Source organism: Mesoplodon bidens (genome assembly GCF_964165515.1).
Source record: "Mesoplodon bidens genome assembly, chromosome: 15".
NCBI lineage: Eukaryota > Metazoa > Chordata > Mammalia > Artiodactyla > Ziphiidae > Mesoplodon > Mesoplodon bidens.
The window spans coordinates 26,005,187-26,032,686 of record NC_138171.1 but is presented as its reverse complement, the minus strand read 5'-3'; the positions used below and the strand labels follow the sequence as shown (position 1 = coordinate 26,032,686).

At 51.6% G+C, this 27,500-nt stretch overlaps 1 protein-coding gene across 1 annotated transcript; it reads left to right on the top strand.

Annotated features, from left to right (window-relative positions):
* The first annotated feature begins 312 nt into the window (after positions 1-312).
* Positions 313-25,125, top strand: LOC308628389 (BPI fold-containing family B member 1-like). The gene is made up of 16 exons (XM_081255220.1): positions 313-399; positions 2,853-3,002; positions 6,498-6,630; positions 7,334-7,441; positions 8,366-8,515; positions 9,291-9,372; positions 12,815-12,878; positions 15,184-15,269; positions 16,279-16,458; positions 17,602-17,655; positions 18,146-18,304; positions 20,396-20,463; positions 21,362-21,407; positions 22,307-22,370; positions 23,326-23,402; positions 24,953-25,125. The coding sequence occupies exons 2-16, from the start codon at positions 2,861-2,863 to the stop codon at positions 24,983-24,985; spliced, it is 1,446 nt and encodes a 481-aa protein (XP_081111346.1). The 5' UTR covers positions 313-399; positions 2,853-2,860; the 3' UTR covers positions 24,986-25,125.
* Positions 25,126-27,500: the final 2,375 nt, after the last annotated feature.

Here is a 27,500-nt window from a genome sequence, read left to right as displayed (position 1 = left end):
GAGACTCCGTTGATATGACTGATGTAAAGCCTGGGGCGGCACCTCCACGTTATAGGTGCTTAATATGTCATCACTGCTCCTGTTTTCATCATTGTCCCCACGGGAGTGGCCGCCCAGGAGGCAGGGAGCCCCTTGCAGAGGCCACGCTGTGCCCGGTCCACCTCCTCTGCCACGTGCCCCCAGTGCCCGCCCCACCTACCCCTCGCGTCAGCCAGATCCTCCTTTCTCCAAACCTCAGGAAGCTGGAGTTCGAGGTGGGGCTGTGGTTCACCAGATGCCACAAATATTTACCCTGGAGACCTCAGCCCAGATGCAGAGGGTGTACAGGATATAAGGCTGGACTTCCAGACCCACTGCCCAGGTGAGGAGAGCAGCAGGTCGAGGCCTCCACGTGTCCAGGTAAAAGGGTAGGGAAGGGGCTAAGGGCCTACATCACCAGGAAGGGACTGAGCTGGAGACATCTGTTGGGGTCAGGTCAAGAGCAGGAGTGAGGCTTGGCCCCGGTGTAAGATCCCTCAGTCCACTAGGACCTCTGACAGTGAGGGCCAGGGGATAGAGAGGTGCCCAGAAGACCAAAGAGTAGTGATGAGGGACTGGACTGGCCCAGTCTTTCCCTGACATCATCCCCACGACATTAGTCCACTCTGCACACACCAGCTGCTCTGTGGCCAGCCCTATGCTGGGATGATTCTGGGGATAAGAACTATCAGACAGTCCTGGCCATCAAGAAACTCCCAATATGGGCCAACATGGTACATGCTGTGCTCAAGGAAAGCCCAGGGACATGGTGGTGGAGGACAGTCAGGGAAGGCTTCCTGAAAGAGGTGATACGTTGGTGGAGAAGCTCAGTAGAAGTTGGCTGGGCAAAGGAAGAGAGAAAGGTATCTCATGCAAAAGGAACAGCATAGGCAAAGGCCAAGAGGCGAGGTGCAACGTGGTGGGTGTGTGTATGGTGCTTAGATTTGTAGAGGGGACAATTTTCCACAGGAGGGGAGGCTACCATCCTCTTGCTTCCCTGAGCACCTCTGATCAGAGGACAGAGGGGTGTGAATTGATAACGAAGGCAAAAGAGAATCAAGGTATTTGAAAGAAAAAGACAGTGGGGTGGGGCCAGGGGGCTTCCCGGGTAAAAGAGCAGGGTGTAGGCAGGACGTCACCGCTGTCTTCTGACTTTGACTGCAAGGTGGCTCCTTCTGACCCTAGTATTAGCAATAATAACTGTCATCATCGGAATAACAGCTAACACTCATTGAGTGCTTGCGGCATGCCAGGCCACAAAGGGATGGTCCTATTTAATCCTCCCAAAAACCCTGTGATGTAAGTATTATTATTACCCCTTACTTTATAGATGAGAAAACTAAGACAGAGAGGGTAAGTCACTTGCTTGAGATCACACAGCAAGTAGTAGAGGCAGGCCTCCAATTCAGGTCTGTCTGACTCCCAGGCCCACGATATTTCTCCTCCACCCTCAGGTCTCCTGAGGCTCAGGGATGAGGGTCCTATGACTTGACAGGGGTTCTCGTGGCCCAGACCTTTCCAGATTAGCAGGCTCACATTGTCCCACTATTCCAGGGCTCCCAGGGGCCATTCATTCATTCAGCAACCATTTACTTACTAAACACCCACTGTGTGCCAGGCACTATGCTGGCTGCTGGGGACACAGTGGGGTGCAGGTAGACCCAACCCTTCCTCCAGGAGCTCTTGGCCTGGTCAGGAAGGCAGATATTGAATCGTTATTGCAAGTGCGTCAGAGAGCTCACACTGCGCCAGCTCACAGAAGACACTCGTCGTCCAGATGCCACGTCTGTCTTAGGGAACAAGAAACCCGGGCGCTGAGCCAAGCAAGAGCCCAGGTCTCTGGGTCAGGATCCTCCCTCCCTCCAAGCAAGACTGTCCATAGGAGGCAGAAGCTGCTATAGGGTGCTTGGGGGCAGAGCCAGGGTGCAGTCAGGGGAGCTCAGGATGAGGTTATAGCTGCTGACGCTCCACACCCTGCAGGCGACAGAGCAGCCCAGGAGCCAGAACACCCCAAGCTCCTCTCCCAGGAGGCACCCACAGGCCTCTCCTCTCTCTTTCTGCCTTTCACTTCCCGGCTCCAAACAGCCACCTACTCCCTCCTCAAACCACTGAGTTTTATGAATTAAGCCAAGAGCTTTCCTACCACTTTGCATCTTACCTGAATTCTCATTTCCCTCCAGCCTCCAAACTTCCTGTCCCGGGCACACACCAGTCCCCAGGGTGACATTTCTCCAAGTGTGGTCCAGACTCCCTGGTTGCAGGAGAGGGAAAGCTTTACAGAGAAAGGGACACGTAAGCAGTTTGCAAGAATGAACAGGAGTTCAGCAGGCAGATAAGGAAGCAGGAAGAGCAGGGCAAAAGCACACACAGGAGAGAACGAGGTATGCTCTGGGAACTTCAAGCAGCTTGGAATGACTGGAAATTTGTAAAGCAAGAGGGGAACCCCAGGAAGTGAAGTTGGCTGAGGAACTGAAGAAGCAGAAGTGTTTTTTTGTCCTGAGCACTGTTTTGTCCTGTAAGAAAATAGCTAATATTTTCCAAGTGCTTGCCATGCGAAAGGCACTGTGCTAAATGCTTTCTAGATATTAACTCATTTAATCCCGACTCCATGAAGTAATGGTTATGATGCCCATTTTCCAGATGAGAAAACTGAGGCACAGAGAGGTTAAGTTGATTGTCTAAGGACGCAGAGACCCAGTAGGGCTCCAGAGCCCACTCAGTTGACCATCTCACTAAACAGCCTCTCCTGGACTCCATGCCCCAAGTCACCAGGTGTGGTGGGCCTGGCCTGGGTCTCTCTGCCCAGCTAACAGGGCCCTCTGTGCTCACCCCAGATTGTGCCATGTGCCACCTGCCAACCCCCAAGAAGATGACCAGACCACGGACCTTCACCTTCCTCTGTGGTTTGCTGGTAGCCAATCTGGTGGGAGCCACCCTCAGCCCTCCTGCGGTTCTCAGCCTCAGCCCAGAAGTCATCAAACAAAGTAAGTCTTGGCCGCCCAGGCCTCACCACCATAAGGCAAGGGGGCAGGTAAAGCAGCCCTCCAAAGGAGGGAGAGAGTTCCCCATCACTGGGGGTATGCAAGGCATTGTTGGGATCCCAGGCCTTGGGTGAGACTTGATTGGGTGAGTTACAAAATTTGGGAGTGTCTACGATCTCAAGAGTCCATGATTCCAAGATCCCCTTCTTCTTAAATTCCACGATTCCAAAACACACTACTCTGAGGTTCCACGGCCTGCAGAAGGGGTGTGCGGCCACTGCATGCGATGATGCAACTGCCACTCCGGCTGCTCTCACTTAAACCCCTTTGCCAGAGCACCTCTTCTGAGTTAGACCCAGGGTGCAACTAGTCTCCAGAGCAAAGACACTCAGCTGGGAGTCTGGCCGCCTGGGCCACGGGCACAGCTTTATCACGCTCCAGCTCTGTGGCCCTGGTAACTCCCTGAGCCTCGGTTTCCTCCTCTGGAAGAGGGTCCACCTCCCTAGGTTGTTGGGAAGTAACAACAACCTTCTTGTTACAGGAAGTAACAAGAGCTTAATGACCTCTACAGCTCACCTTCTCAACCTCAGCACTGCTGACCTCGGGGGCCGAATACCTCTGTTGTGGGTGGCTGTCCTGTGCACTCTAGCTGTTTAGCAGCATCCTCGGCCCAGCTGTGACACCAAAAATGTCTCCAGACATTGCCAAGTGTCTCCCAGGGGACATTGACCCAGTTGAGAACCACTGCTCCAGTGTTGTCCCCTGAGAGGGAGAAAATCAGTGGGCTCTGGAGGTCCAACTGGAGCAAGTAGAGACCAATCCTCTGTATGCAGTGGGCCTGGACTGCATCTGGATGGGCAGGGATGGGCCAGGTCCTGCAGGGCCAGACAGGCATTGTAACCAGAGGAGGGAACCCCTAGGAGGCATGGCGAGCAGAGAGCTCTTGACACTCTTTGGGGAGGCACATGTGCCTTGGGCCCAGGCTGAATTGCAAGCACGTGGAATTTCAGCCAGAAGGAGCTTGGAGAAGAGCAGCCATTTAGGTTCCCCAGCAGCAGAGTCTGAGTGCAGGAGCTGTGTGCAAGTGGGTTGTTCTGGAGGTGATCCCAGGAAATACCTGCAAGAGAGCAAGTCAGGTAAGGGGAAGCCAGTTACCACCGGGACCTGCAGCTCAGTCCTACTGGGCATCTGTGTTAGTCAGGACCAGTCAGAAGACAGAAACCACACAGTAAGCCCAGCAGATGGGTTTGTATAAAGAATTATCAGCAGGAATTGGAATACTGGGAAATTGGCTAAAAGGAAAAAAAGTGAGAACGCCAAATGAGACCCTAGGATCGGAATGCATCAGGGAGCTCAAATCCAAGTACAGAAGAAACTTGGAGGAGAGAATCCTCTCCAGAATTCATGGGAGGAGTGTGTCGAAGCCCCTTGAATGGTGGGGAAAGTCCCTGAGCTGTCCAGGGTGAGAGCTGGTCCACGGTTGGCAGGCTGAGGCCACCTGGCAGAGAACTGCCTGCGAGGAGCAAATGGATTTCTTTGGGAAGCAGCCCCTGGACAAAGGGATTGCCGTTGACTCACTGGGAAGTTGTCCCTGGGTAACTGCCTGGAAGGGAGCTGGGCTGCCCCCAGCACTGGCTGCCCACGGGAGTCCACTCAACTCACAGCCTGAAACTCTGGGAGGTGATGCCACTGGAGTCTGGCAAGAGGAGCACCAGGGCCAGGAGGGGAAGCTCCTTCCTCCCCCACGTCCCTCCAGAGCCTCTACTGACAGTGCTGAAGAGTGCGCCAGCTGGCAGAGGAGGAATATTTACAGGGACCAGCTCCATTGTCACAGGGCAGGCAAAAAGGCCCACTTTGTCTCTGAGAGGCACCGACACACAGGGACTCTGGGACACAGTGTCCCCACGGGGTGGGGGAGGGGCGACACACCTAAGTCATCCTGCCCAAGGGTGGAGGGAGCTGGGGTATTTATACACCAATTCCGAGGTTTTCTTCTGGAGCATCAGCTCTCCAGCGCTCTGACCTGCTCGGCACACAAGCCAAATGGGCTCCAGCTGTCAGGAAAAAAGTCCAACAGTGACCAGAACCCAGGGGTCCTGGCTCTTCCTTTCTCTACGCAGCACCTGGGGCTCTTTGGACAACAGGCCCATAGGATGTGGATGTCAGGGAATCATTAGCAAGTGAGTTTCAGCAGCAAAACAGCCCCAAACAAGACCTTATGAGTTCCCTGCCTCTTGGCTCCAGAGTGTTTGCCCCTGGCTAGGGAGAGTGCCGGAGTCCAGCTCCAGCGAGTCCAGGGATACCTGAGGGATGGATAGCGTCGGCGAAGGAAATAATTCTATTACACTTCTTAAAGTATCAGCATTGCATGTTTCTTTCTCTCATGTCTTTATTCTTGATTCTTCCTCTATTGTTTACAATCACAGGTTTATATATTGTAGTTGATTACATTACCAGGTACGTGGCCAAACAATCTTAGCACGATCAAACCTCAAAATATTCTATAAAGATTTTTTAAAACAAATATCCCCTAGTTTCTAGATGTCCTATTAAAATATTTCCCCAAGTTCCCATTAATCACAGGTTGTTTTTTAGTAACCAAGTCAAGCAGTTATATGATTATTTCAATTGTAAAAGTTGGAGCTACTTGTTCCTATTTTTCTTCTTGCATGGGCAACCTTTTACAATGGTTCCATGAAAATATTTACAATGTACCTGCATGCTCTTTATCGTTGTTTCCTTCAACTGAGACAGTGTTTTCTCCCTATCCTGGCAACGAATTCTGCTCTAGTCATTTGTTTTTCTATAATTAATCTTCCTTTATAATAGAACCATAAATTTCCTATGTCGTCTTCAGGAACTCCGGCCCATGGCCATAACTCCATACTAGAGGGTGTTTTTCATAAAAACATCCCCTTAGTTCCAGGTTCCTAATTCTTTACCTATTTCCCCGGGGCTTTAGTGGGTGCTTCCCATTCTGTGGTAGTTTCAGGAGGGGGAGTCCTAGAGGAATTTTTCTTTCACGTGGAGCAACCTCCCCCCAAAATTGCCCCTGTATGTAAATTTATTATCATAAAACATAACAACGGAGCTGTAGTCCACCTTCCTGGCACGGCGCTGCCTTGCAGTTTCTCCTTCCGTTGCTCATGACTTTGTCATGGTGCAATGGCTCCAGGATGGCTTCTGACAGGAGAGAGTTGCAGGTCTGTGTGCCGGGTGTCCTGGCCGACACTCCCGGCAGAGGCTGGCAATGTTCAAGGGTGTGAATGGTCCCACCTGTGCCCAGCCACAGTCTTCATGTGAAAGTGACCCATCTGGACCATCGTCCTCCAGGCCACATTTACACAGTGGAGATGATCAGAATGGAGCCATGCATACCCTCACCTTATATCCCAGTCCACGTAGCCCTGAGCGATGTCCCCTCCCAGCCTGGAGCCCTCACCAAGCCATCCTTCTCGCCCCTCCCGCTGGACCCTAATCCCTGGGCTCTGTCTCCAGGGCTGACACAGAAACTGAAGGATCACGATGCTATCAACACCCTGCGGCAGCTGCCTCTGCTCAGCGCCATGAAGGAGTCGGCCGGGGTCACATTCAGCAGCCTGGTGAGGTCCATCCTGAATCATATCATCTGGTAAGCGGAGCAGAACCAAGTTGGGAGCTAGCTCTTTGCCCACACATCTGCCCGGGACACGCTTTGCATGCTCAGTCAATCGGTCAACAAGCATTGGTTGGTATCAGCTCTGTGCCTGACCGTGAAGGATGGATCAAACAAAGCCTCTCCCTCAGAGGCTCCCAGAGGAGTCACAATAACCATAAGAGAGTGACCCAGGAACCCTAAGGGGGGTGACCTCAGAGGAAGGTCACCTGGGGTGGGAGGGTGAAGGGATAAGGCGATGCTTCTCAGTAGAGGGGACAGGCGAGCCAATGACTCCATGCTCACCAGGAGACGAGAAGAAATGGCATTCCAGGCAGAGGGACTGGCCTGAGCAAAGGCATGGGCGGGGGGAGGTGAGAGTCAGAGTGGCTGGTGCTCAGACCCCAAGGCCAAGAGGGAGAGATCAGCAGGACCAGGGCACAGAGGGTCTTACAAGTCAGCCCCAGGAGCTTGGATTCATCTCCTAAGTGATGGGGGAGCCATGGAAGTGTTGCGGGCAGGGGAGAGGAGAAGGATGGGGGCAAGACCGTGCTGAGGAGGAGTCAGCACACAGGGCTTGGGTCCAGCTGCTGGCTGGGCACTGGGGGGCTGGAGACAGGAAAGATGGAGGGAAGCCGGTCTGGGGACAATGCTCAGTGAACGTGAGGCATGAATCTCATCTCTCCCGTGTCCCATCCAGGCTGAAAGTCACCTCAGCCAGCATCCTCCAGCTGCAGGTGCAACCCCTAGATGATGGCCGGGAGCTGATGATCAGTGTTCCCCTGGACATGGTAGCTGGATTCAACACGTGAGTGTCCCCTCAGTCAGGCACAGCTGGCCTGACAGTTTCCTCCACTCATTCTCCCCACCCCCATCCTCCATGCAGGTGTCTGGAAAAGAGAGTTCCAAGCAGAGGAAGGAGCAAGTGCAAAGGCCCTCAGGCAAGAGTGCACTTGCCTTGTTCACAGAACAGGATGAGAGTGGGAAAAGGGGGCAGTGAGGTGGTGTCCCAGTAGGCAGCTGGGGCCAGACCGTACGGGGCCTTGTGGGTCAAGGTGAGGACTTGGTTTTACCAAGCGAGATGGGAGCGGTGCAGGGCTCTAGCAGAGGAGGGACATGACATGATTTCACATTCTTCAAGAAGCCCTCTGGCTGCTGTGTATGGAGGCAAGAGCGGAGACAGGGAGGCTATCCAGAAGCTACTGCAATAATTCAGGAGGAGACAATAATAGCATGGACCAGGGTTTAGGAACAGGAAGGTGGTGAGAAGTAGACAGATTCCAAATATGTCTCGGAGGACACAACAGGATTTCCTGACTGATTGAATGGGGGCTCGGGGCGAGGTGGGGGGAGAGGGGAGATTGAGGGGTCAAGGCAGCATGGAGTGGCCAGCAAACAAAACAGGGAAGATCATGAGAGGAGAGGATTTGGGGAAGGATCCATAGTTCAGTTTGTACATGTTAAACCTGAGATGCCTGTAAGACATTTGAGAAGTGAGTTAGGTATAAGTTTGGAAGCTCCTGACATATGCAGAGGATTTAAACCAGGAGAGGAATCCAGAAACTGAGCCTGGGACACAATGAAGTCAACAGTTGAGGAGATGAGGAGAACCCAGCAAGGAGCCTGAGAAGGGAGGAGTGAAGAGCCAGGAGACAGAGGTGGAAAGCAGGCTTGGCTTGATCCAGCCTGAAGCTGGGATGGAGCTCACAGCATGGGGCTCCTCCACTCCCAGGCCCCTGGTCAAGACCATTGCGGAGCTGCACATAGAGGTGGAGGCCCAAGCCATCATCCACGTGGAGACTAGCGAGGGAAACCACACCCGCCTGGTCCTCAGCAACTGCTCCAACACCCAGGGGAGACTGCGCATCAGCCTGCTACATAAGTGAGTGTGACCTCCTCCCACTGGGCTCCTGGCATGCCTGGGAGGGAAGCCAGGTGGTGTCCTGGCCCCATTTTACAGATGGAGAACATTGAAGCCCACAGAAAGAAAAGGACTTATCTCTCCTGAGTCCTGATCTGGAGCTCCCTCCAGGAAACCTGTGATGCCAAAGAGAGTTCAAGATATCAAGGGTGAAGCGATAATGATGGGATTTCAGGCATCATGCCAGAAATTGGGGCAAACTTTTGAAGGTGGAGAGGAGGCTCTTTCCTAGGCCCCTCAAACCACACAGGTAGACTAGGGTGGAGCCGTGGGTATAAACTGTGGAGTCAGGCAAACGTGTCTCCTTCATTTACTGTCCAGGTGACGCTGGGCAAGTCACCTCCCCATGCCTCACCTTCCAGGCCACAGTGAGAGGATTAACAGGGCAGCAGCGCTAAGCACTCAGCTGAGGGCAGGGCACACAAAAGGTGCTCAAAGACATGGTGCTTCCCTCCATCTCTCCTTAGCAGGAGAATGGGGCGGGGGCGGATGCCAACTGCCCTCATCCCAGTGTCCAGCACAAATTCCTAAAGACAACCCCCAGGCCCTGTCCCTGAGAACCGTCTGCCACTGTCTACACCAGGCTCAGGGTCTACACCCAGCCTTGTTTCTCATAGGCCCTGTGCCTTGGGCAAGTTCCTTCCTCCCCTGGACTCAGTCTCCCCTTCTGTAAAACAGGGGAGGGGTGATCATCTCTGACCCGGCCTCACCTCTCTCCTCTTCTCCTCTTGGGAAGGCTCTCCTTCATGCTCAACTCCTTAGCTGACAAGGTCATAAGCCTCCTGGTGCCAGCCCTGCCCAAACTGGTGAAAAGCGAGGTAAGTGGAATCAGGGTCTCTGTGGCCTGTGAAGCTTGCTCCCCCTTTGGTTGGGGATGGAACTGCATGCTGGTGCTAAGGGACCTGTGTTTCCTTGAGTGGGAAGCTTCTGGGCTTGGGTCACTCTTTCAGCAGTGGATCCTTGAGATCAAGGTAATGAAACTCCCAAAAGTCAGCCAGCGGACCTCGAACAGTGATGTGCTGATAGATTGCTCACAGTTGACTCAGGAGGGGTTGGTTGAAGGAAGGGAGCTCTGATTTGTAACACTTACTGATTTCCTTGATGTAAACACCCCTTCCATTGCCAATTTCAAGCTGCTAGTGTGATGTCACTGAGCAGAGTCAGGAAGAGATGCCTGGTAGATGGCATTTCCACCATGCAGATACAATAGATGTAAATAAGCTAAGAACAATAGATAACAGTAAAATAAAACAGAATAATTAGGAAGTAATGAGTTTTGAGTTTTCATTGACTTTGATCTTAGCATAACTTATTTAATTGTAAGTTTATACAACTTAATTTTTAATAACGTCAGGTTTAGCACCAAGCTCAGATATTCCTGAAAATTTAACAGTTGGCCCTCGTAAATTGGTCCAAGCTGGCTCGAGCGCACCAGGGCCTCACACCATCCTGGTTGTGTCGTCAGGGGTTTGTCACACACCAGGTCTTGTTGCACTTATTTTTCTTATGTTTCTTGTTTGTAAACACGAATCAATCTCATTTTATATGTCCCTTCAATGTCACAGGTAAACTAAAACTCTATAAGTTGGATTCATCCACTGTGACCATTGATTTTCACTGTAAATTCCAAGATGTGTTCACAACAGTGATTCTCCTGGGGTTAAAAACACCCTGTCAGGGACTTCCCTGGCAGCCCAGTGGTTAAGACTCCATGCTTCAACTGCAGGGAGTGCAGGTTTGATCCCTGGTCATGGGACTAAGATCCTGCATGCCGCACTGCACTGCGTGGCCAAAATGAAATAAATAAATAATAAAAACACCTTTTCGGATAATTAATATATTTTTAATAAAAAAACTTTTTTGAATGGAAAACACACTATTATAACCAAAACTTTTGGTAAAAAAATACCCATAATCCTTCAACCTTAACTTGGTGGTTATTTTTTCTTTTGCATGTTGTTTTCCAAATCTCCATCCACATGCACTCAGATTTTTATGTGGCTGCACTCGACATCAATATTATTTGATATCCTTTACGGTATGTCTATTTCCTATGCCGTTGTATGATATTCATAACTATTTTAATAGCTGCACCATATTTAATACTTCTTAAAACCATTCCAGAGAGCCTTCTGAAAGGACTTTGAAAGTGAATAATTCTGTAAAACTTAGCTTTACTTATGTGAGGTACTTTTTCTCTTAAGAAGTTTTTTTTTCTATTTAAAGGTGGTAGTTTCTTTTTTTTTTAATTACATAACTGGCTTTTTAAATATAAGTTTTATTTATTTATTTATTTTTGGCTGCGTTGGGTCTTCGTTGCTGTGCGCGGGCCTTCTCTAGTTGCGGCGAGCGGGAGCCACCCTTCGTTGTGGTGCGAGGGCTTCTCATTGTGGTGGCTTCTCTTCTTGCAGAGCATGGGCTCCAGGCGCACGGACTTCAGTAGTTGTGGCACACGGGCTCAGTAGTTGTGGCTCACGGGCTCTAGAGCACAGGCTCAGCAGTTGTGGCACACGGGCTCAGTTGCTCCGCGGCATGCGGGATCTTCCCGGGCCAGGGCTCGAACCCATGTCCCCTGCATTGGCAGGCGGATTCTTAACCACTGTGCCACCAGGGAAGCCCGGCAGTTTCTTAAAGTAGAGCTCAGCTGGAAATTTTTCCCCAGCCTCCAGCAAAATCATATTTTATCTGGCATTATACTTTAATAGCTAAAAATGTGTCTTCCACTGGAAAAGATGGCAAGAACTTGGGATTATAAAATGCTCTTTGCATGAAATCTGTTTTTAAGGGTGAAAAGCCAAATAAAGTGAACAATTTGAGAAAACTGGCATTCCATTAATCATCATGGTTTCCCACCATGAATCACTGGATTTGAAACTGCAGTCCTATGAATATTTTACTTGGCATGAAGGGAAAAAGGCGCAGCATGTTTAAATCTGGCAGGAGCCCATCTAGAAAATGCTGATGCCCCTTTCAGTGTAAATATGTGGGTCCCAATCCCAACTGCACATCAGAACCTCTTGGGAAGGCTTTTTAAAATACTGATATCAGGGCTCGACCTGGGAGATTCAGATTTAATTGGCCTGGTGGGGCCCTGGTATCCCAGAGGATTCTAGCTGCCCCAGAGGAGGATTCTAATATGTAGCCAGGGTTGAGACCCAGGGGTGGAACTGAAGGAAGGGGAATTGTGGGAGAAGATGCAGAGGGTGCCAGTGACACCCTTCCCATGCGGAACAGGCAGTGAATGCTGGGAGTCTCTGAGCTCAACTCCTCCATCGTCCCTGGGTTCAGGGTTGGCAAAGCAGCTGGAGCAGGGAGCAGGTTTTTCATAGGAAAAATTAACATTTGTCAAAGTGCATTGTCATTTCTCGAGAGTAGCAATGGGTGGTCAACCAGAAGGTTCTTCACTGGGGAAATTGTACCTAAGACAAAATGACAAAATCTCAGAGCACTGCCCTGGAAAACAGGCTGCCTAGAGCAGAGAACAAGGCCTTTGGGCCCCATGGTCAAGTAAGTCAATTGTTTAACTTCCTCCCCAAGAAGAACAGCTCAGGCCAGAGGTTGTTCACTATGGACGTTTGGGCCCCCTAATTCTTTGTTGTGGTGGCCGTCCTGTGCATTGAGGCATGTTTAGGAGCATCCCTGGCCTCCACCTACTAGATGCCAGTAACACTCCCCCTAAACTGTGACAACTGAAAATGCCTTCAGAAATTTCCAAATGTCTCTTGGGAGACAAAATCCTCCCCTGCTGAGAACTGCTGCAATTTTGAGGGGAGAAGAGTTCGGGGGGCAAAGAGATGTGTTGGAGCTAGAAACCCACAGAGATTGTTCACAAGTCTGGTTGGGTCTGTCTTGCTGGCCTGTATTCTAACCTGACACGTGGAAGGAAGTCAGTACCAAGTGTTGACTCAAGAAGTGAATGAAGGAACGCATTCTCCATTTCCCTCCTATGGAAACGTGGGCTCTTGTGAACACGATGAGCCTGAGGGGAGGACAGCTGACAGGCCAGGCACACCCTGGACACAGGGCAAGGGATAAACCATTGCAAAAGATGCCAAGTGAGACCAGAGGCTGTGACGGGCTCTGAGCAGCGGTGATGGCTGGGGACGTAGATGCACCACTGAGTCCTCAAGCCCATGGGTGAAAATCTGGCTGGCCGTGGACACAGGGATGGGACTCAGCCCAGGAGAGCTGGGCATGGGTCACTGTGGGGCTATGTGCTGGCCCCTGACTGATGGAGGACCTGCATTTGTGCTGTTGCAGCTGTGCCCTGTGATCAAGGCAGCCTTTGAGGACATGCATGCGGACCTCGTGAACCTGACGAAGGGTAGGTGCGCCACTCTCTCATACCTTTCTCCTAGACTGCTGAGCTGGCCTCCAGGCCCTGGCCCTGCCCAAGGCAGGCCTCCCCACGTCAGGCTTGAGCAGCAACTTGGCCCAGGAGCAAGTGAGACAAGAATCATCTGATCCCTGCCCAGGATGAGCAGACAGGAAGTCACCACAACTGTGACTTCATGAGCACACAGTACGTGCAAGGTTCTATGTGAGCCAGTGGGTGCCCCAGATAAACGCAAGTTCAAATCCCAGTTCTGCCACTGATTTGCTCCATGGCTTTGAAAAAGCCAACTCCACCTCCTTATTCTGTTTCCTCAACTATAAAATGGGGTTCATGCAGCCCTACCTCACAGAATTGTTAGCGAGGATTAAAAGTTTATGGAAAAGGGCTTCCCAGGCGGCGCAGTAGTTGAGAGTCTGTCTGCCGATGCAGGGGACACGGGTTCGTGCCCCGGTCCGGGAAGATCCCACATGCCGCGGAGTGGCTAGGCCCGTGAGCCATGGCCGCTGAGCCTGAGCGTCTGGAGCCTGTGCTCCACAACGGGAGAGGCCACAACAGTGAGAGGCCCGCGTACCGCAAAAAAAAAAAAAAAAAGTTTATGGGAAAGTTCCAGATACATAGCAGGTTCTCTGCCTGGCACAGAGGTGCTTACAGATGTGTGCTGGATGGGTGGATAGATGGATGGATGGATGGATGGATGGATGGATGATCAGAGACTACTATGGGTTACTAGGGAAGAAATAAATTGTATCCTCAGGTCACTCACAGTGAAATTATGAGTTCTTGGACCCCTCAGAGAGGGGATTGGTGGGAAGAAGAAAATTCTACCATCTACTCTTTTGGGATCTGAAGAGGTTCATTCAAAGCCACCGGAGAGGAGTGGAAAGAAGAGAATGGAATCAATAGGCATTCAGCACCCATAGAGCACTTGCTTTGGGCCAAGCCCTTGGGCTGAGTATTTTATATACACTGTCTTACTGACTCCTCAGACAACTCCATGAAGTGGAGTGGATCATTACCCCACTTCACAGATAAGGAAACTGAGGCTCAGAAATGAAATCATTTGTCCAAGTCCACAGAGGAAATTAGTGATAGGGGAAGGTTTTAACCCAATTCTTCAAGTTCCAAGTCTGGTTTAATTCAGATTTGAGCCAACTTTACTAGGTACCAGTCCTGTACAACCTATGAGGCAGGTATACTACTCTATCCCCATTTTAAGATGAGGAAACTGAGGTTCAGAGGCAGGAAGAGGCTAGCCAAGGCTGCTGGGGCTCCAACCCAAGTCTGTCCGGCTCCCCTGCTCCCCAGGGGCAGGGCAGGAGGCCTCCCCCAGGAGTAGGCAGACCAACGACCAGCTCCCCGCCCGCCTCTGCGCCCCTCCCTTGTCCTCTCCATTTTCCGCCCGACAGCCCGGGCACATGAGACGCCACCGCCATCTGGCGGCCAAGTGGGGAATCCCAAGGCAAACGCACGCAATCCCTAGCACAGACCCAGACCCTGCCCCCCTGGGGGCGGGGGTGGGTGCAGATCAGTCTGGTGGGGGAGGTAGACAGGTATAAGCAGTAGGTCAGTTTTGTTCCAAACCAGAACGTTGGCATAGGACCGACTGGGTTCAGATCCTTTCACAGTATGCCCTTGAGCAAGTCACTTCACTTTTGAGAGCCTTGGTTTCCCCATCTGTAAAATGAGGGTAATCGTAGGACCCACCTCCTAAGGTTATTGTGAGGATTCCATGAGCTAACACAAGTAAAGGTTTAACACATTACCTGGTGCTTGATATAAGCTCAATAAATGTCAGTCAGTATCATCATCATCATTTTTTTTTTTTTAGATGTTGGGGGTAGGAGTTTATTAATTAATTAATTTATTTTTGCTGTGTTGGGTCTTCGTTTCTGTGCGAGGGCTTTCTCTAGTTGCGGCAAGCAGGAGCCACTCTTCATCGCGGTGCGCGGGCCTCTCACTGTCGCGGCCTCTCTTGTTGCGGAGCACAGGCTCCAGATGCGCAGGCTCAGTAGTTGTGGCTCACGGGCCTAGTTGCTCCGCGGCATGTGGGATCTTCCCAGACCAGGGCTCGAACCCGTGTCCCCTGCATTGGCAGGCAGATTCTCAACCACTGCGCCACCAGGGAAGCCCCATCATCATTTTTATCATGGTCCTTATCAACATCATTATTACGCCTGCCCCTCCCCTTACTCCACCTCATGCAATAATGCTGTTCCAGCCAAAAGCAGCCCCAAGCCATCCCATCCAATACTGTCCTCCACCCTCACAGAACTTTCTTCTTCTCCCTGAGCAGTGCCTGTTTCTTTCAACTCTGGCCATGTGGAGTTTGACTTTATGTCTCCTGCCATCGACCATAACGTTGTTCATCTCATCCTGGGGGTGAGTGTCATGGGACCTCAAGGAGAAAGTGGGGACATCACTGCCGTTCTCTGACCCCCAAGGGTCAGACACCATGGGTCTGTTTTGGGGGAGAGCAAAACGCCAGTCACAGTTAGGATACACAGGCTGATTGAGAAGAATCTCAGCAGGCTGAACATGTCCCATGTAAACCATTCTGATGGAGAAAAATCGGCAGCTGGAAGCTACAGGCCACACACAGAACATCGACCCAAGGGACCTGATTTCCTCCAACCCTGATTTTTCCAGTCAGGGTCCAGAGTGTGTGGGGCTCTTGGCCTTTCCCGTAGGCAAGCCCCTTCCATTCCTCAAATATCTGGTGACCTTGAACAAGAGCCCAGGATAGAGACACATCATTGAGTATCACACAGACCTAAGTTTCTCTCCCAGCTCCACAGCTCCCTGGTGTGTGACTTTGGGCAAGTTTCTTCCCCCCTCTAAGCCTCAATTTCCTGATCTGTAAAATGTAATAACAATGGTCACCAAGGAGAGGAAGAAATGAGGCTGCATGGGGCCTGTCAAGAAACCAGTAACCATTGGTTCTCTATAAAATGTGGAGCCGCCCACCCACACTGGGGCTGGACGCCCTCAGGGACTAGTTCAAGCAAGGCAGCGTGAATCTCAGACCAGTTTTCATGGATCCTTGGAAAACAGCAGCATCAAACATTTCCATCCATTCTGTTGCAGTCTTGAATTTTCCCTTCATCTAAAGGGTTTGTGAGGTATCTGAGAAGTTGAAACCTAAATGCCACATAAGACATCTAGATTTTTTAAAAATCAGAGATTACCTGAGGGGTGCAAGTGCAGTAGATGTTGCTAGGCACCTGAGATAAGTCATCATCTACAGCAAAGCACTGAATGCCAGGCTGAGTTTCCTGGCAGCAATGCAAAAAGGGAAACAAGCTGAATGGTGTCATTTCCTTCTAGGTTATTACTGGATACGTCGTGGAGTTAAAGTTCCCAGACAACTTTCTGCTCTGTGTCTCCTTAGGCCAAGTTGGTGGACTTGGAAGGAAAGGTGACTGAGCTGTTCAATGACAGTGTGGATTCCCTGAATCTGCCCTCCCTATACTACAGCCCTTTCAGCCTCACCATGAGGAAGGATGTGGTGAATGCTGCAGTAGCTGCCTTGCTCCCTCCAGAAGAACTCGTGGTCCTGTTGGACTACGTGGTAAGCCTCAGCATGGGACAGAGCGTGAAGCCACCTCTGCCGCATCATGGGGATTTCCTGAATCAACGGGGACACAAGGACCCCTAAGCAGGCACCACCTGTCAGGCTCAGCTTACATACCTCCAGTGATGGAGAGCTCACTCCCTTCTCGAACAGACCCTGCCTCTGATATAAAACTCCAAAGCTGAAAACCTCCCTGTAACATCCAGCGCCAGTCCTCGTTCTGCTCTCCTGGAGCCTGAAACGCCTGCTTCCTCTACCAAATAACAGGCCTGTCCAAAGGGCATTTTAGATTCTGACTGGCCCTGGGATGGTGATTGCACCACCGCCATCCACTGCAGGACCCATGGCAGACATCACGCATCTCTCGGGGCCTTCCTGTTGACCCTGGATGCTGACACAGCCGCAGAATCCTGATCAACCCAGCACAGCAGAAAACCACCCCTAGTCAACTGGAGTGTGCCACCTCACCGGGGTGACCGATGGGGAAACCGAGGCCCAGAAGGGGATAGGGTTGGCCCAAAGTTAGGGGAGTGGGACAGGACTTCAGGTCAGCTGACAGACAACAGATCAACAAGCTCTCGGGGATTAGAAGTCAGGGTGAGGGGCTGGAATGACAAGAGAAGGGGAGTGGTCAGCAGCAACCACATTCATGACTATAGTAAGAATTGGGTCACTTCTCTATGTCCTCTGAGAACAGGGAGCCACCCACAGACCCACGAGCACCATCAACCCACAATAAAAGTCCAGGCCGGGGCTTCCCTGGTGGCGCAGTGGTTGAGAGTCTGCCTGCCGATGCAGGGGACACGGGTTCGTGCCCCGGTCCGGGAAGATCCCACGTGCCGCAGAGCGGCTGGGCCCATGAGTCATGGCCGCTGAGCCTGTGCGTCCGGAGCCTGTGCTCTGCAATGGGAGAGGCCACAACAGTGAGAGGCAAAAAAAAAATTGTCCAGGCCGGCAGGGACTTCATTCTCCACAGCCACTGACATAGGGGATGTTTCCCACCAGGGACAGACATGTGCACTGGACCACCAGGCCCTCCCGGCTCTTCTGGGGTTTGGGGGATCCCAGCAGTGGGGCTGCTGGAGGTGTGTCTCCTCTCTCCCCTCCAGCGGACCTGCTCTGGCTTCCTCTCTTCCTTAGCTTCCTGAGATGGCCCGCAGGCTGAAGTCAAGCATCAAGATGATCAGTGAAAAGGTTGGTCCATTTGCCATCTGCAGCCTGAAGGGTGTTTGCTGTGGTCTGTCTACTGGCCTCTGGGGAGTAAAGTTTGTGTGGAACTGCTCTGTCCTTCGAGCACTGGTGACTGTAACAGACTGGTCCCAGTCCTCACGGATATTTCAATCTAACAGGACAGTTTGACCTGAATCAAATAATTACACAGATAATAATTCAGTTACAAGTGTGGTGACAAAGGACAGATTCTAGGGGTTATGAGAGCACTACTGGGGTACCTGATAGAGTCTGGGAGATTAGGAAGGGCTTCCCTGTAGGGAAAAGTATTCCAGATATAGGGAGAAGCAAAACCAAAGGCTGTGAGATGGGGAGAGCAACAGTCTATTCCAAGATCTGAGGAAGCAGGGAGTCCAGGAAGGTTGACAGTGGCCAGACCACATGGGGCTGCATGGGGCCGGCAGGCCATGGTGAGGCACTTGGGAGGTCACATGTGTGTCTGATGTCCTTTCAGGCAGCAAATCAGCTGGGGCCCACACAAATCGTGGAGATCCTGACTCAGGGGACCCCAGAGCTCCTTGTGGACCAGGGCAATGCCAAGGTGGCCCAACTGATCATGCTGCAAGTATTTGCCAACAGTGGAGCCCACCGCCCCTTCTTCACCCTGGGCATTGTGAGTTCAGTTGTCTGAGACGTTAGCAGCAACGTGGGGGACGCCCCTGTCCACTGTTCCTGTTCACCCCTCTTGCTTTGCTAAACCTTTCCACCACTCTTTTTATCTCACAGGGAGAGGGGAAGGGAATTCTGAACCAAGAATCAGGAGATTTGGGGGCCCAGCTCTTTATTAGTCAGGATCTTTGGGCAGAAATTTAACTCACATGCACAAAATGAATTGTATTAGCTCATATAACTGAAAAGTGTAGGTCAAGATAGCTTCAGGAATAGCTGGATCCAGGTGTTCAAGCAATGTCATCTTCATTCTTCTCTCTTCCCTTGTTTTTCTTTGTGCTACCTTCATCCTCAGGCAGGTTATCCCTTCATGGAAGTGCCCCCAAGCTACATCAGGCTTATAACCTATCCGCTTGGCAACCCCAATAGAAAAGCTTCTCTTTCCCAGTAGTTCCAGCAGAACTTCCAAACCTGAATCTCATTGGCTGAGTTAGGGTCAAGTGCCCACTCATGAACCAACCAGTGTGGCCAGAAAAATGAAATATGTAAATTTTCTGAGCTGGGACACACACACACAAACACACAGGAGTGGGGGGTTGGGTTTGGCTCTATCCAAACCACAGGCCTGAGAGGGAAAGGGGTAATTCCTCTTCTGAAATATGAACAGAACTAAATCAGCTCTAAGTTCTTAACTGATTTTTGCGGTAACCCCAGCAGGTCAGATCTCAGAGCTTCTATATAGGGGAACCCTGTGCGTAAAGGTATGGGGCTGGGAGTCATCAAAGGGCAAGCCCAGTAGGAAAGTATCTTAGATGGGGCCCTTAGAAACAGGCCCGAGACAAAGACTCTTATAAAAGTCATGTATTGGGGGAGAGCTCCCCGGAGAAGGACTGAGCAAGGATGTGGTCTCAGCTGGAGGCTCGCTTCTGCTTCACCCCACAGAGAGCTCTGGAGCATGGTGGCACCACAGAGTCGAGCCCAGGCTGAAACAAGAAGGTTGGACTTTTGTTCCCCCTTGTCTTTCAGTTGTTGGCCATAACTGCCCCCAGAGAAAGCACAGCATAACCTCCCAGCAAGGCCGCTCCGCTCCAGCAAGGGCAGTTCCCCAGACAAGGGGATGGCTGGGCACTGTTAGCAGCAGCATTCAGCAGCTGAAGGATGGATGCCCCACCCAAAAAATGGATCTGAGTGGGCCACCAGCTGCGTGCTACAGAGGACAGGGAGAAGAAAGAGACGAGGCAAGGTTCATGGTTGGGCCCTGGATAAGTGAGGCCGAGGAATCTGGACATCACCTGGTTGTTGGAGGCTAACGTTACAGGAGGGTCGCTGCATGTCCTGTGCAGGCTGTCCACACACCACGTCAGCGGGCACCATTCACACAACTACAGGATGCACAGTGCCCTGGCTTCCTGTGTGGGAGGATACTCTGAGCCCCCAACCAGCAGGGGAAGTGGACTGCCCCTGGCCAGCCTCACTCCCTGGGGACTTCCCCTCCATGGCCAATGGCAGGCACTTTTCAAAAGGTCACCAAGCCCAGGCCTGCAGGAGAAGTTTGTTCTCTGGGTGCAGCTGCCCTGGAGCTGGAGCCTGGCACTTGGGCTCACCCCAGCCCATGGGTCAAGATGATGGATGTCTTCGGCACCTGCGTTTGAGGCCTGGCTTAGTTTCTGACCTTTCCAATAATAATAACCGGTTAAGATTTACCATCCTGTCTGCCCCTCAGTTTCCTCACCTCTACAGTGGGGTAATAATAGGACTCACTTCACAAGAGTCATGAGGATGAAAGGAGAGGATCAGATAAAGCTCTTAAAACACTGCCTGACACACAGTGAGGGCTCCGTGTGTATTGGCTACTGTCATCATTGTCATGATCAGTAATCCTCTGTGCAGTCTCTTCAACGGGGAGTGGGTACAGGTATCAGCCCAATAGAGAAGGAATTTGAGGCCCACAGAGGTCAGACCCTTTCCCAAGGTCACAGCCAACAGCTGGGATTCAGACGGTGTCAGCTTGGCCCCAGAGCCTCCTTGCAGAACCCCACACTCTACACCTGACACATCCTCTAAATAAATGGGGCCTGGGTTTCTCTTGTTGCAGGAAGCCACATCAGAAGCTCAGTTTTACACCAGAGATGACCTACTTATGCTCAACTTTAACAAAATCAGGTAAACATGAAAATCACTGTGAAGATTCTGGTGATGAAAATGAGTCCTGTCTGGTGACCACTGGTTTCTTTAAACACCCAGTGTTTTGAGCCTCTGGGGTGACAGTGTGAGTGAAGGCTGCTTCAGGACAGGCAGAAAGGCTGCCTTGCCAGGACTGTCCCACTGTCAAGGACTGAGTGTGAGAGAAAGCAGAGAGGGACATGGCCTTGCAGCAGTCACGGGGCAGGCTGACCCTGGCCACGCGGGAAGGGGCCGCCCAGCACCATCCCCTCGGCCTGGGGCAGCCCATTTGGGACACCAAGAAAGTGGCAGTGACAGTCATGCCCAGATGCTGAACCCCCATGGAGCCCAGCCCAGCAGCACATGGCTCCCACTGCCTCCTACACCCCTGCCTGTCCTCCCCTCATCCCACCACCCTCCTGCTGCCCCAAAGGGAGTTCAGGGGTTGCAAACTGGAGCCTCCTGGGACAAATCAAGACCATGGATGTGTTTTCATCAGCCCACATAGGGTTAGGTTTTTTAATATAAATTAGTCACCAACATATACAAATCAGAATATCTGGCCGCCATGGCCTGCATTCCTACATGGCAACAAAGAGTGGAGCTAGGAATTAGGTACCCCCTTTAGAAGGAGAAAGAGCTCCTCAGTCCACCATGTTCCTCACTCCTGGGGGTGATCTTTCTGCCTGCTCTTTGGGCAACTATTTGTTTGCTATCTCCCCCTCGCTTCCCCCATGCATTACAATGTAAGCTCCATGAAGCAAGGATTTTATTTGGGTCACTGCTGTACATCCAGAGCCTGCACCGTGTCTGGTACATAATAGGTGCTCAGTAAGTAGTTGGTGAATGAATGAATGGGACTCCGAGGGACCAGCCTCATGGGCATCTTCTGTTGCAGCTCTGATAAGATTCACCTGATGAACTCAGCCATTGGCCTGTTCAATGTGAGTATGAACAGATTTTCCCTGGGTATGCAGGGGATTGCCGAGGATGGTCCATCTCAGAAGCAGACATTGCCCAGGATTTGCTTTGAACAAGGTCCCCACGGGCAGCCCCATGGTGAGCTGGCCAGCCTCCCCGATCTCAGCCTCAAAGTCCGACCTCCTGGTTCAGGTGTTTACTGAGCACCTACTGTATGCCAGACACAGCTGAGAATACACACATTCACAAACACACAGATACACACAGACTTCCCTTCTGTAAAGTTCTGACCCTAAATCAGAAAACAAATCTCCTTTATTCACATCTCATTTTGCTCATATAGACTCATCTCAGTGGTGACCCTGGGCAGCCCCTTCCCCCCAGTCCTCAGTTTCCCTGAGTCAGACTGAATCAGAGATCTCAAATTGGCTGAAACCTGTCTTCTGCTGTGGTGGGGTATTTGTTTCTATGTTTTGGAGATGGGTAAATTTTTCCACCCTTTTGTTCTGACTTTTAATTTTTTTTGACAAATATTTTTTAATGGGGAGGTTTCCACATGAAAATCAGGACTTCTGGCTTCCCTTGAGAAGTCAAAAAACTCGGGAAACAGGATGAAATTCCCTTGGAGAATTCTGCTGAAACAGAGCGGTGGAGCCCTTGAGATTGGGGGCAAGGGATGCATCCCACAGACGTACCCCAGTCCCCTACCTGCCGGATCTAGGGCCACCTGGTTTGTGCCCCACCCCTCCCCCCACAGCCTGTCTTGTCCGTGGAGCCCTTGCAGTTCTGACCAGTCAGGAACCTGAGATTCAGCATCTCCACCAGCTGCCCTCGCCACAGGGCGGGACTGTGCCCATCCTAGCAATGGCTGGGAGGACTTCAGATTCTCAGCCAGGGTGATGGGGCCCCTTCTCTTTCACAGCCTGAACTTCTGAAAGACATCATCACCAAGATCCTTGCCTCCGTCCTGCTGCCAAACGAGAACGGTGCGTCCCTTTGCCGTCCATCCCCCTGGTCCCCAGGGCATTGAGGGCAGGTGCTTTACTTCTCCTGCCTGTGTCTCCATTTGGGGCCCCTTTCATTTATCTTCTACCTATCCTCAGAGCCTAGTTCTAATTCTGCCTCCTCCAGGAAGCCTTCCAGGTCATCCACCTGGAAATGAGCTTTCCCATCTCCAGCATCCCAGCCCAATTCCTTCACTCATGCCAGAGCCTAGGCATGCATGGCAATGCCCCAGGCTCACAGGGCTGACAGCAGGAGAGAGGCAGAGGTGGAAACAGACAACTAGAGCACACCCGATGTGCCTCTGATAGACCCGGGCTCAAGTGCTGATTCCCCTTCTTGCTGGTTGCCTGGCCTTGGACAAGCTGCCTTATCATCCTGAGCCTCAGTTTCTCCCTCTGTAAAATGGGAAAATAAGAGCACCTTCCTCAGAGGCATAAAGGAGAAGATGTTTGTATGGGGGCAGAGAGGGGGCGCCTGACACAGTCAGTGTTCAACAGTTCTTAGCCTTTGCTGTTGTTGGCATTGTTATTTGTGTCAGTAGTGGAGGAAGCCAAGAGAAAAGGTTGGAATTATTCTTGTCGAGCCCCAGGTCATGGGGGTGGGGAGAATTGGTAACCTCTGACTTTTGTCATGTCTTTGTTTTCTTAGAGTAAGAAATCTCAAAGTATAGGCACGTGTTGTGGATGATGGGAGGCCCTGATGGCTCTTGAGCAGGAGCATGAGAGGATGTGAGGGTACTTTTTGGAGCAGCCAGAAGCTGGGGCTGGAGACAAAGAATGGGGAGATGAGGCTGGGTGGACGCTAGGGCTGGAGAACAGGGAGAGGCAAAAGGGGCAGTCTGAGTCGGCGGTGCCAGGTCGAGGAACTGTGAGCCTGCCCACGGCTGCCCAATCCCACCCCAGGCCCACCATTCTCTGACCACACTTGTGATTTCAGGCAAATTAAGATCCGGGATCTCAGTGTCAATGGTGAAGGCCTTGGGATTTGAGGCAGCTTCGTGGTCTCTGACAGAGGTGAGTGGGGTTAAACATACCGTCGCAGGGAGAGCCCAGGGATGGGACGTGGGTGCTGCTCCCCAATCCTGGCCCCTCTGGTCACTTATGGGGGACCTTGGGCAAGTCCCTTCTCTCTCAGGGCCTCATGTCCTCATCTGTAAGCGGAAGAGGATGGCTGTCCTAGCCTGGAGTCATAAACCTCCAGCCTTTTCTATCTTACCTGTCATCCCACCTGGCAGAGGGAAGGGTAGGAGGCTTTGTTAACTGGCTTCAAAGGCAAGTTGACATTTGACTCATTTTCAGCTGCCCACCCTCAAAAACGGTGTCCATGCTTCAGCTGGCTTTGATGGAGAACTATGACAGCATATTGTGTATGGTACCTAGGCTGGGTCTAGACTCAGGGACCAGAGGACCAGTTCAAATGCTGACCCTGCCTCTCTCTCTAGCCAGGGGCCCCCAGGCAGATCCTGTGGCCTCTCTGAGCCCAGGTTCCTCACCCATAACACCAGCAGATGTCTAAATATACAGGCCATGCACTAATGAACTACATACAATGATTCAATTATAATATAAGCAGTTTATCTAAGACACATACTGCATTTAATTCATGTTGGATGGACACAACAGGTGTCCATCCAACTGGGTGGCTGGAGCTTAGTATATTTCATGTATCTCTTATTAGGGGGCATTTAGCAACTGTCCTCTTTTTTTTTTTAATCAAGTTGCAAAGCATCATTTTCAATTTGGGTCAGAAAGGTATCATTTCACCCTTCGGATCTGCTTTTTCCAAATTTCCTGTTTTGCTCTATTCATTTGTTTTGGACTAGCAGCACACTGATATCCTTTTTATAGCCTTACAATATAATATGTTTTCAAATCTAGTCAAAGGAATGAATAAATGGATAGATTTGAGGGAATTCCCCGGCAGTCTAGTGGTTAGGACTCCGTGCTTTCACTGCCAAGGGCCCGAGTTCAATCCCTGGTGGGGAACTAAGATCCCACCAGATGCGCAGCATGGCCAAAAAAAAAAAAAAGGATAGATCCGAGATTAAACAAGTATGGCTTTAAAAAAGTTAACGGTAGAATCTAGGTGAGGAGTATACAAGTGTTCACTATAAAATTCTTTCAACTTTTCTGTATATTTGAAAATTATCATAATAGAATGTTGGGGGAAATCTAATAGGTTACATTCCTTGTATAACCGTTTCCTCAAAAAAGGCAGAGTGTTGTTAAAAATTTAGCTCCCTGGGACCCAATGGATACAGCCAGGAATCTGCATTTTCCAAAACTTCTTGGGAGTTTTGTTGATCTGCTGGGCCTGGGGACAACAGTCCTATATAATCCCAGACTTTGCACCCAGATACATTACCTGTGCCCCAGGCCCCTGCATGGTGTCACTGTTCACACACAGACGCTCCTGCTCTGACCCTCTCAAGAATTTTTTATGAGTGAGTTCAGGGTCATGACTCCCAATGCCAGCAGTCACCTTGTGGAGGATAAACTAGCATAAACCACAAAAGGGCAGAATGTTAAAAAAAACTTTTTTGACTTTTCTCGTCCAATTCCAGGATGGCCTTGTGGTCACCCCAGCCTCCTCGTAGAACCTCAGACCATCTTCCTCTCTCCCAGTGAAGACTTGCACGGCGGCCTTCCATGCAAGCTGGGTCTCAGTAGGAGTGTGGAAGCCAGCTCTGTAGACTGGCCCTCTCTGCAATAAATAAACTTGTCTGTGACTCCTGCAGTCTGGAGTGTGTCTTTGTCCCAACTCAGGGGTCATTTTGCCCCTGGCAGGCTTAGGGACTGGACATCCAAGCCACATCTAGGTCATGTTCAGGCACATCTGAGCCAATCTGAGCCATGTCCAAGCCATGTCTTGGTGATATCAAAACACACGTGGAGGGCCTCCCTGGTGGCGCAGTGGTTGAGAGTCCGCCTGCCGATGCAGGGGACACGGGTTCGTGCCCTGGTCTGGGAGGATCCCATATGCCGCGGAGCGGCTGGGCCCGTGAGCCGTGGCCGCTGAGCCTGCGCGTCCGGAGCCTGTGCTCCGCAGCGGGAGAGGCCACAACAGTGAGAGGCCCGCATACCGCAAAAAAAAAAAAAAAAAAAAAAAAAAAACACACGTGGACAAGGTCCAAGGTTGTGGCCACCTCCCTGAGCGACAGGAATAAAAAAGCCAGTTGCCCCCTCCTGCCTTCCAAGTCAGCTTCTAGACCACCTATGGTAGGACAACCTCTCTGGTGGGCACGCACTTTGTGTTGATCTTGGTGATGTGGTGGGTCGGGGGCTCGCTGAACAGTGTGACTCTGGAGGCAGGATTTGAGTTCTGGCCTGGACCCCTCAGTGGTTGCTTGACCCTAAAATATGGCTCCCCCTCTCTGGGCCTCAGCTTCCTTCTCTGTAAAATGGGGAGAATCTTAGTCCCCACCTTGGAGGGCTGTGGTGAGGATGAAATGAGAGAAAACAGTTCCCAGCATGTGGGATGTGCTCAAACAATGTCATCTGTGGGTGATGTCATGGTCACTCTTGTTACCTGGACTCCGGGATGTTGGGCCTTATCACTGAAGTCCCTTCCCACTTAGACAGCACATGACTGTCATTGTCTCCCTGGCCCTCCTGATGCCAGCAGTTTCAGGACAGACAATAAGGCCCCTGTCCTCCAGACTCTGGGTCCATCCCAGCACACAGAGCTCACATCCCATGAGGGGCCTTGCAGGAAGGGACAGGCGGGTGTTTTGGGAAAAGACGCTACTCAGCTTCACAGTAAAAACATCCATAAGGGGCTTCCCTGGTGGCACAGTGGTTGAGAGTCCGCCTGCCAATGCAGGGGACACGGGTTCGTGCCCCGGTCCGGGAAGATCCCACATGCCGCAGAGCGGCTGGGCCCGTGAGCCATGGCCGCTGAGCCTGCGCGTCTGGAGCCTGTGCTCCACAACGGGAGAGGCCACAACAGTGAGAGGCCTGCATACAGCAAAAAAAAAAAAAAAAAAAAAAAAAAATCCATAAGAACACCTCGCAACGTGGAACGGCAGCCAGGAAGGAGTTTCTCCTACAGAACTCCTACAGGTTAGGCCAAGAGGGACAGGACAAGACCCTGCAGAAGGTGCTTACACTGGGGTCAGTGAGCACTCGCTGGGCAGTTGCTGAGTGCCGGGCCCTGTGCTGCAGCTCCCCACATGCATCCTCGACCCCCAGCCACGCTTTGTGGTCCACATCCCACATTCCATTATTTTTCTAAATCGTATTAAACCTGGGTTTTGAGCCCCCACTCACAAGGGAGCTGAGACAGTCCATCTCCATCTTCTCTGGCGCACGTCTCCTCTGGCCCCCTAGGGTCATGCCACGTTCTATTGTGAGAGTTTCCCAGGAGTCTGGAGGGTAGGGCAGGGCTTCCGTTCTTTGGTCCCATCTGGCGCCGATGAATGGATCTGCATCCCAGCCCACAGGATCCTGTCAGAGGTGAGCAGCCTGGAGCCCTGGCCACACTGGGGCACTTCCCCAAAACAGCCATGGCCATGGCTCCTGGGTTCGGACCACCCACAACCTCTTGGGCTTCCTGGAGGGTGGTGAATATATAACCCTGCTTCCTCACCCCTTGGGAGCAGGGAACAACTCCACACTGGCTCCCACAGCACCCCAGAGGGACTGAGCCCCAGGTGCCCATGGGGTCACTTGCTTGATACACACCTTTATGGGCTGTCTCCCTCCCTGCCTCACTTTCCCCCTCTCCTACCAATGTCTCCTGGCATCACCTCCCCTATCAGCTACCTGCACTCAAATCCTGGTCTCAAGTTCTGTTTCTAGGGAACCCAAACCAAGACAAGTATTTGCTCTGCTGGTACTAGGCCAAGGGTCTTACAGCCCTTTACTCACCCAGTGCCTCTCCTATGGTGCTCCCACTTGGCAAGTGAGGAAACTGAGGTTCTGACAGCTCAACACGACTACCAAGCAGCCCCTATCCATTACCCCGTACCACCTCCCTCTACTCTCTGCTCCCTCATCACTCCCCCAGAGTCTCCACTCCCCGTAAAGAAGAAGAGAGGTGGTCTTCTGTGCCAGCCCCTTCCGATTTGCACCCTGAAACACAGGAGCCATCCGTGCACCCCTGAGGCAGGA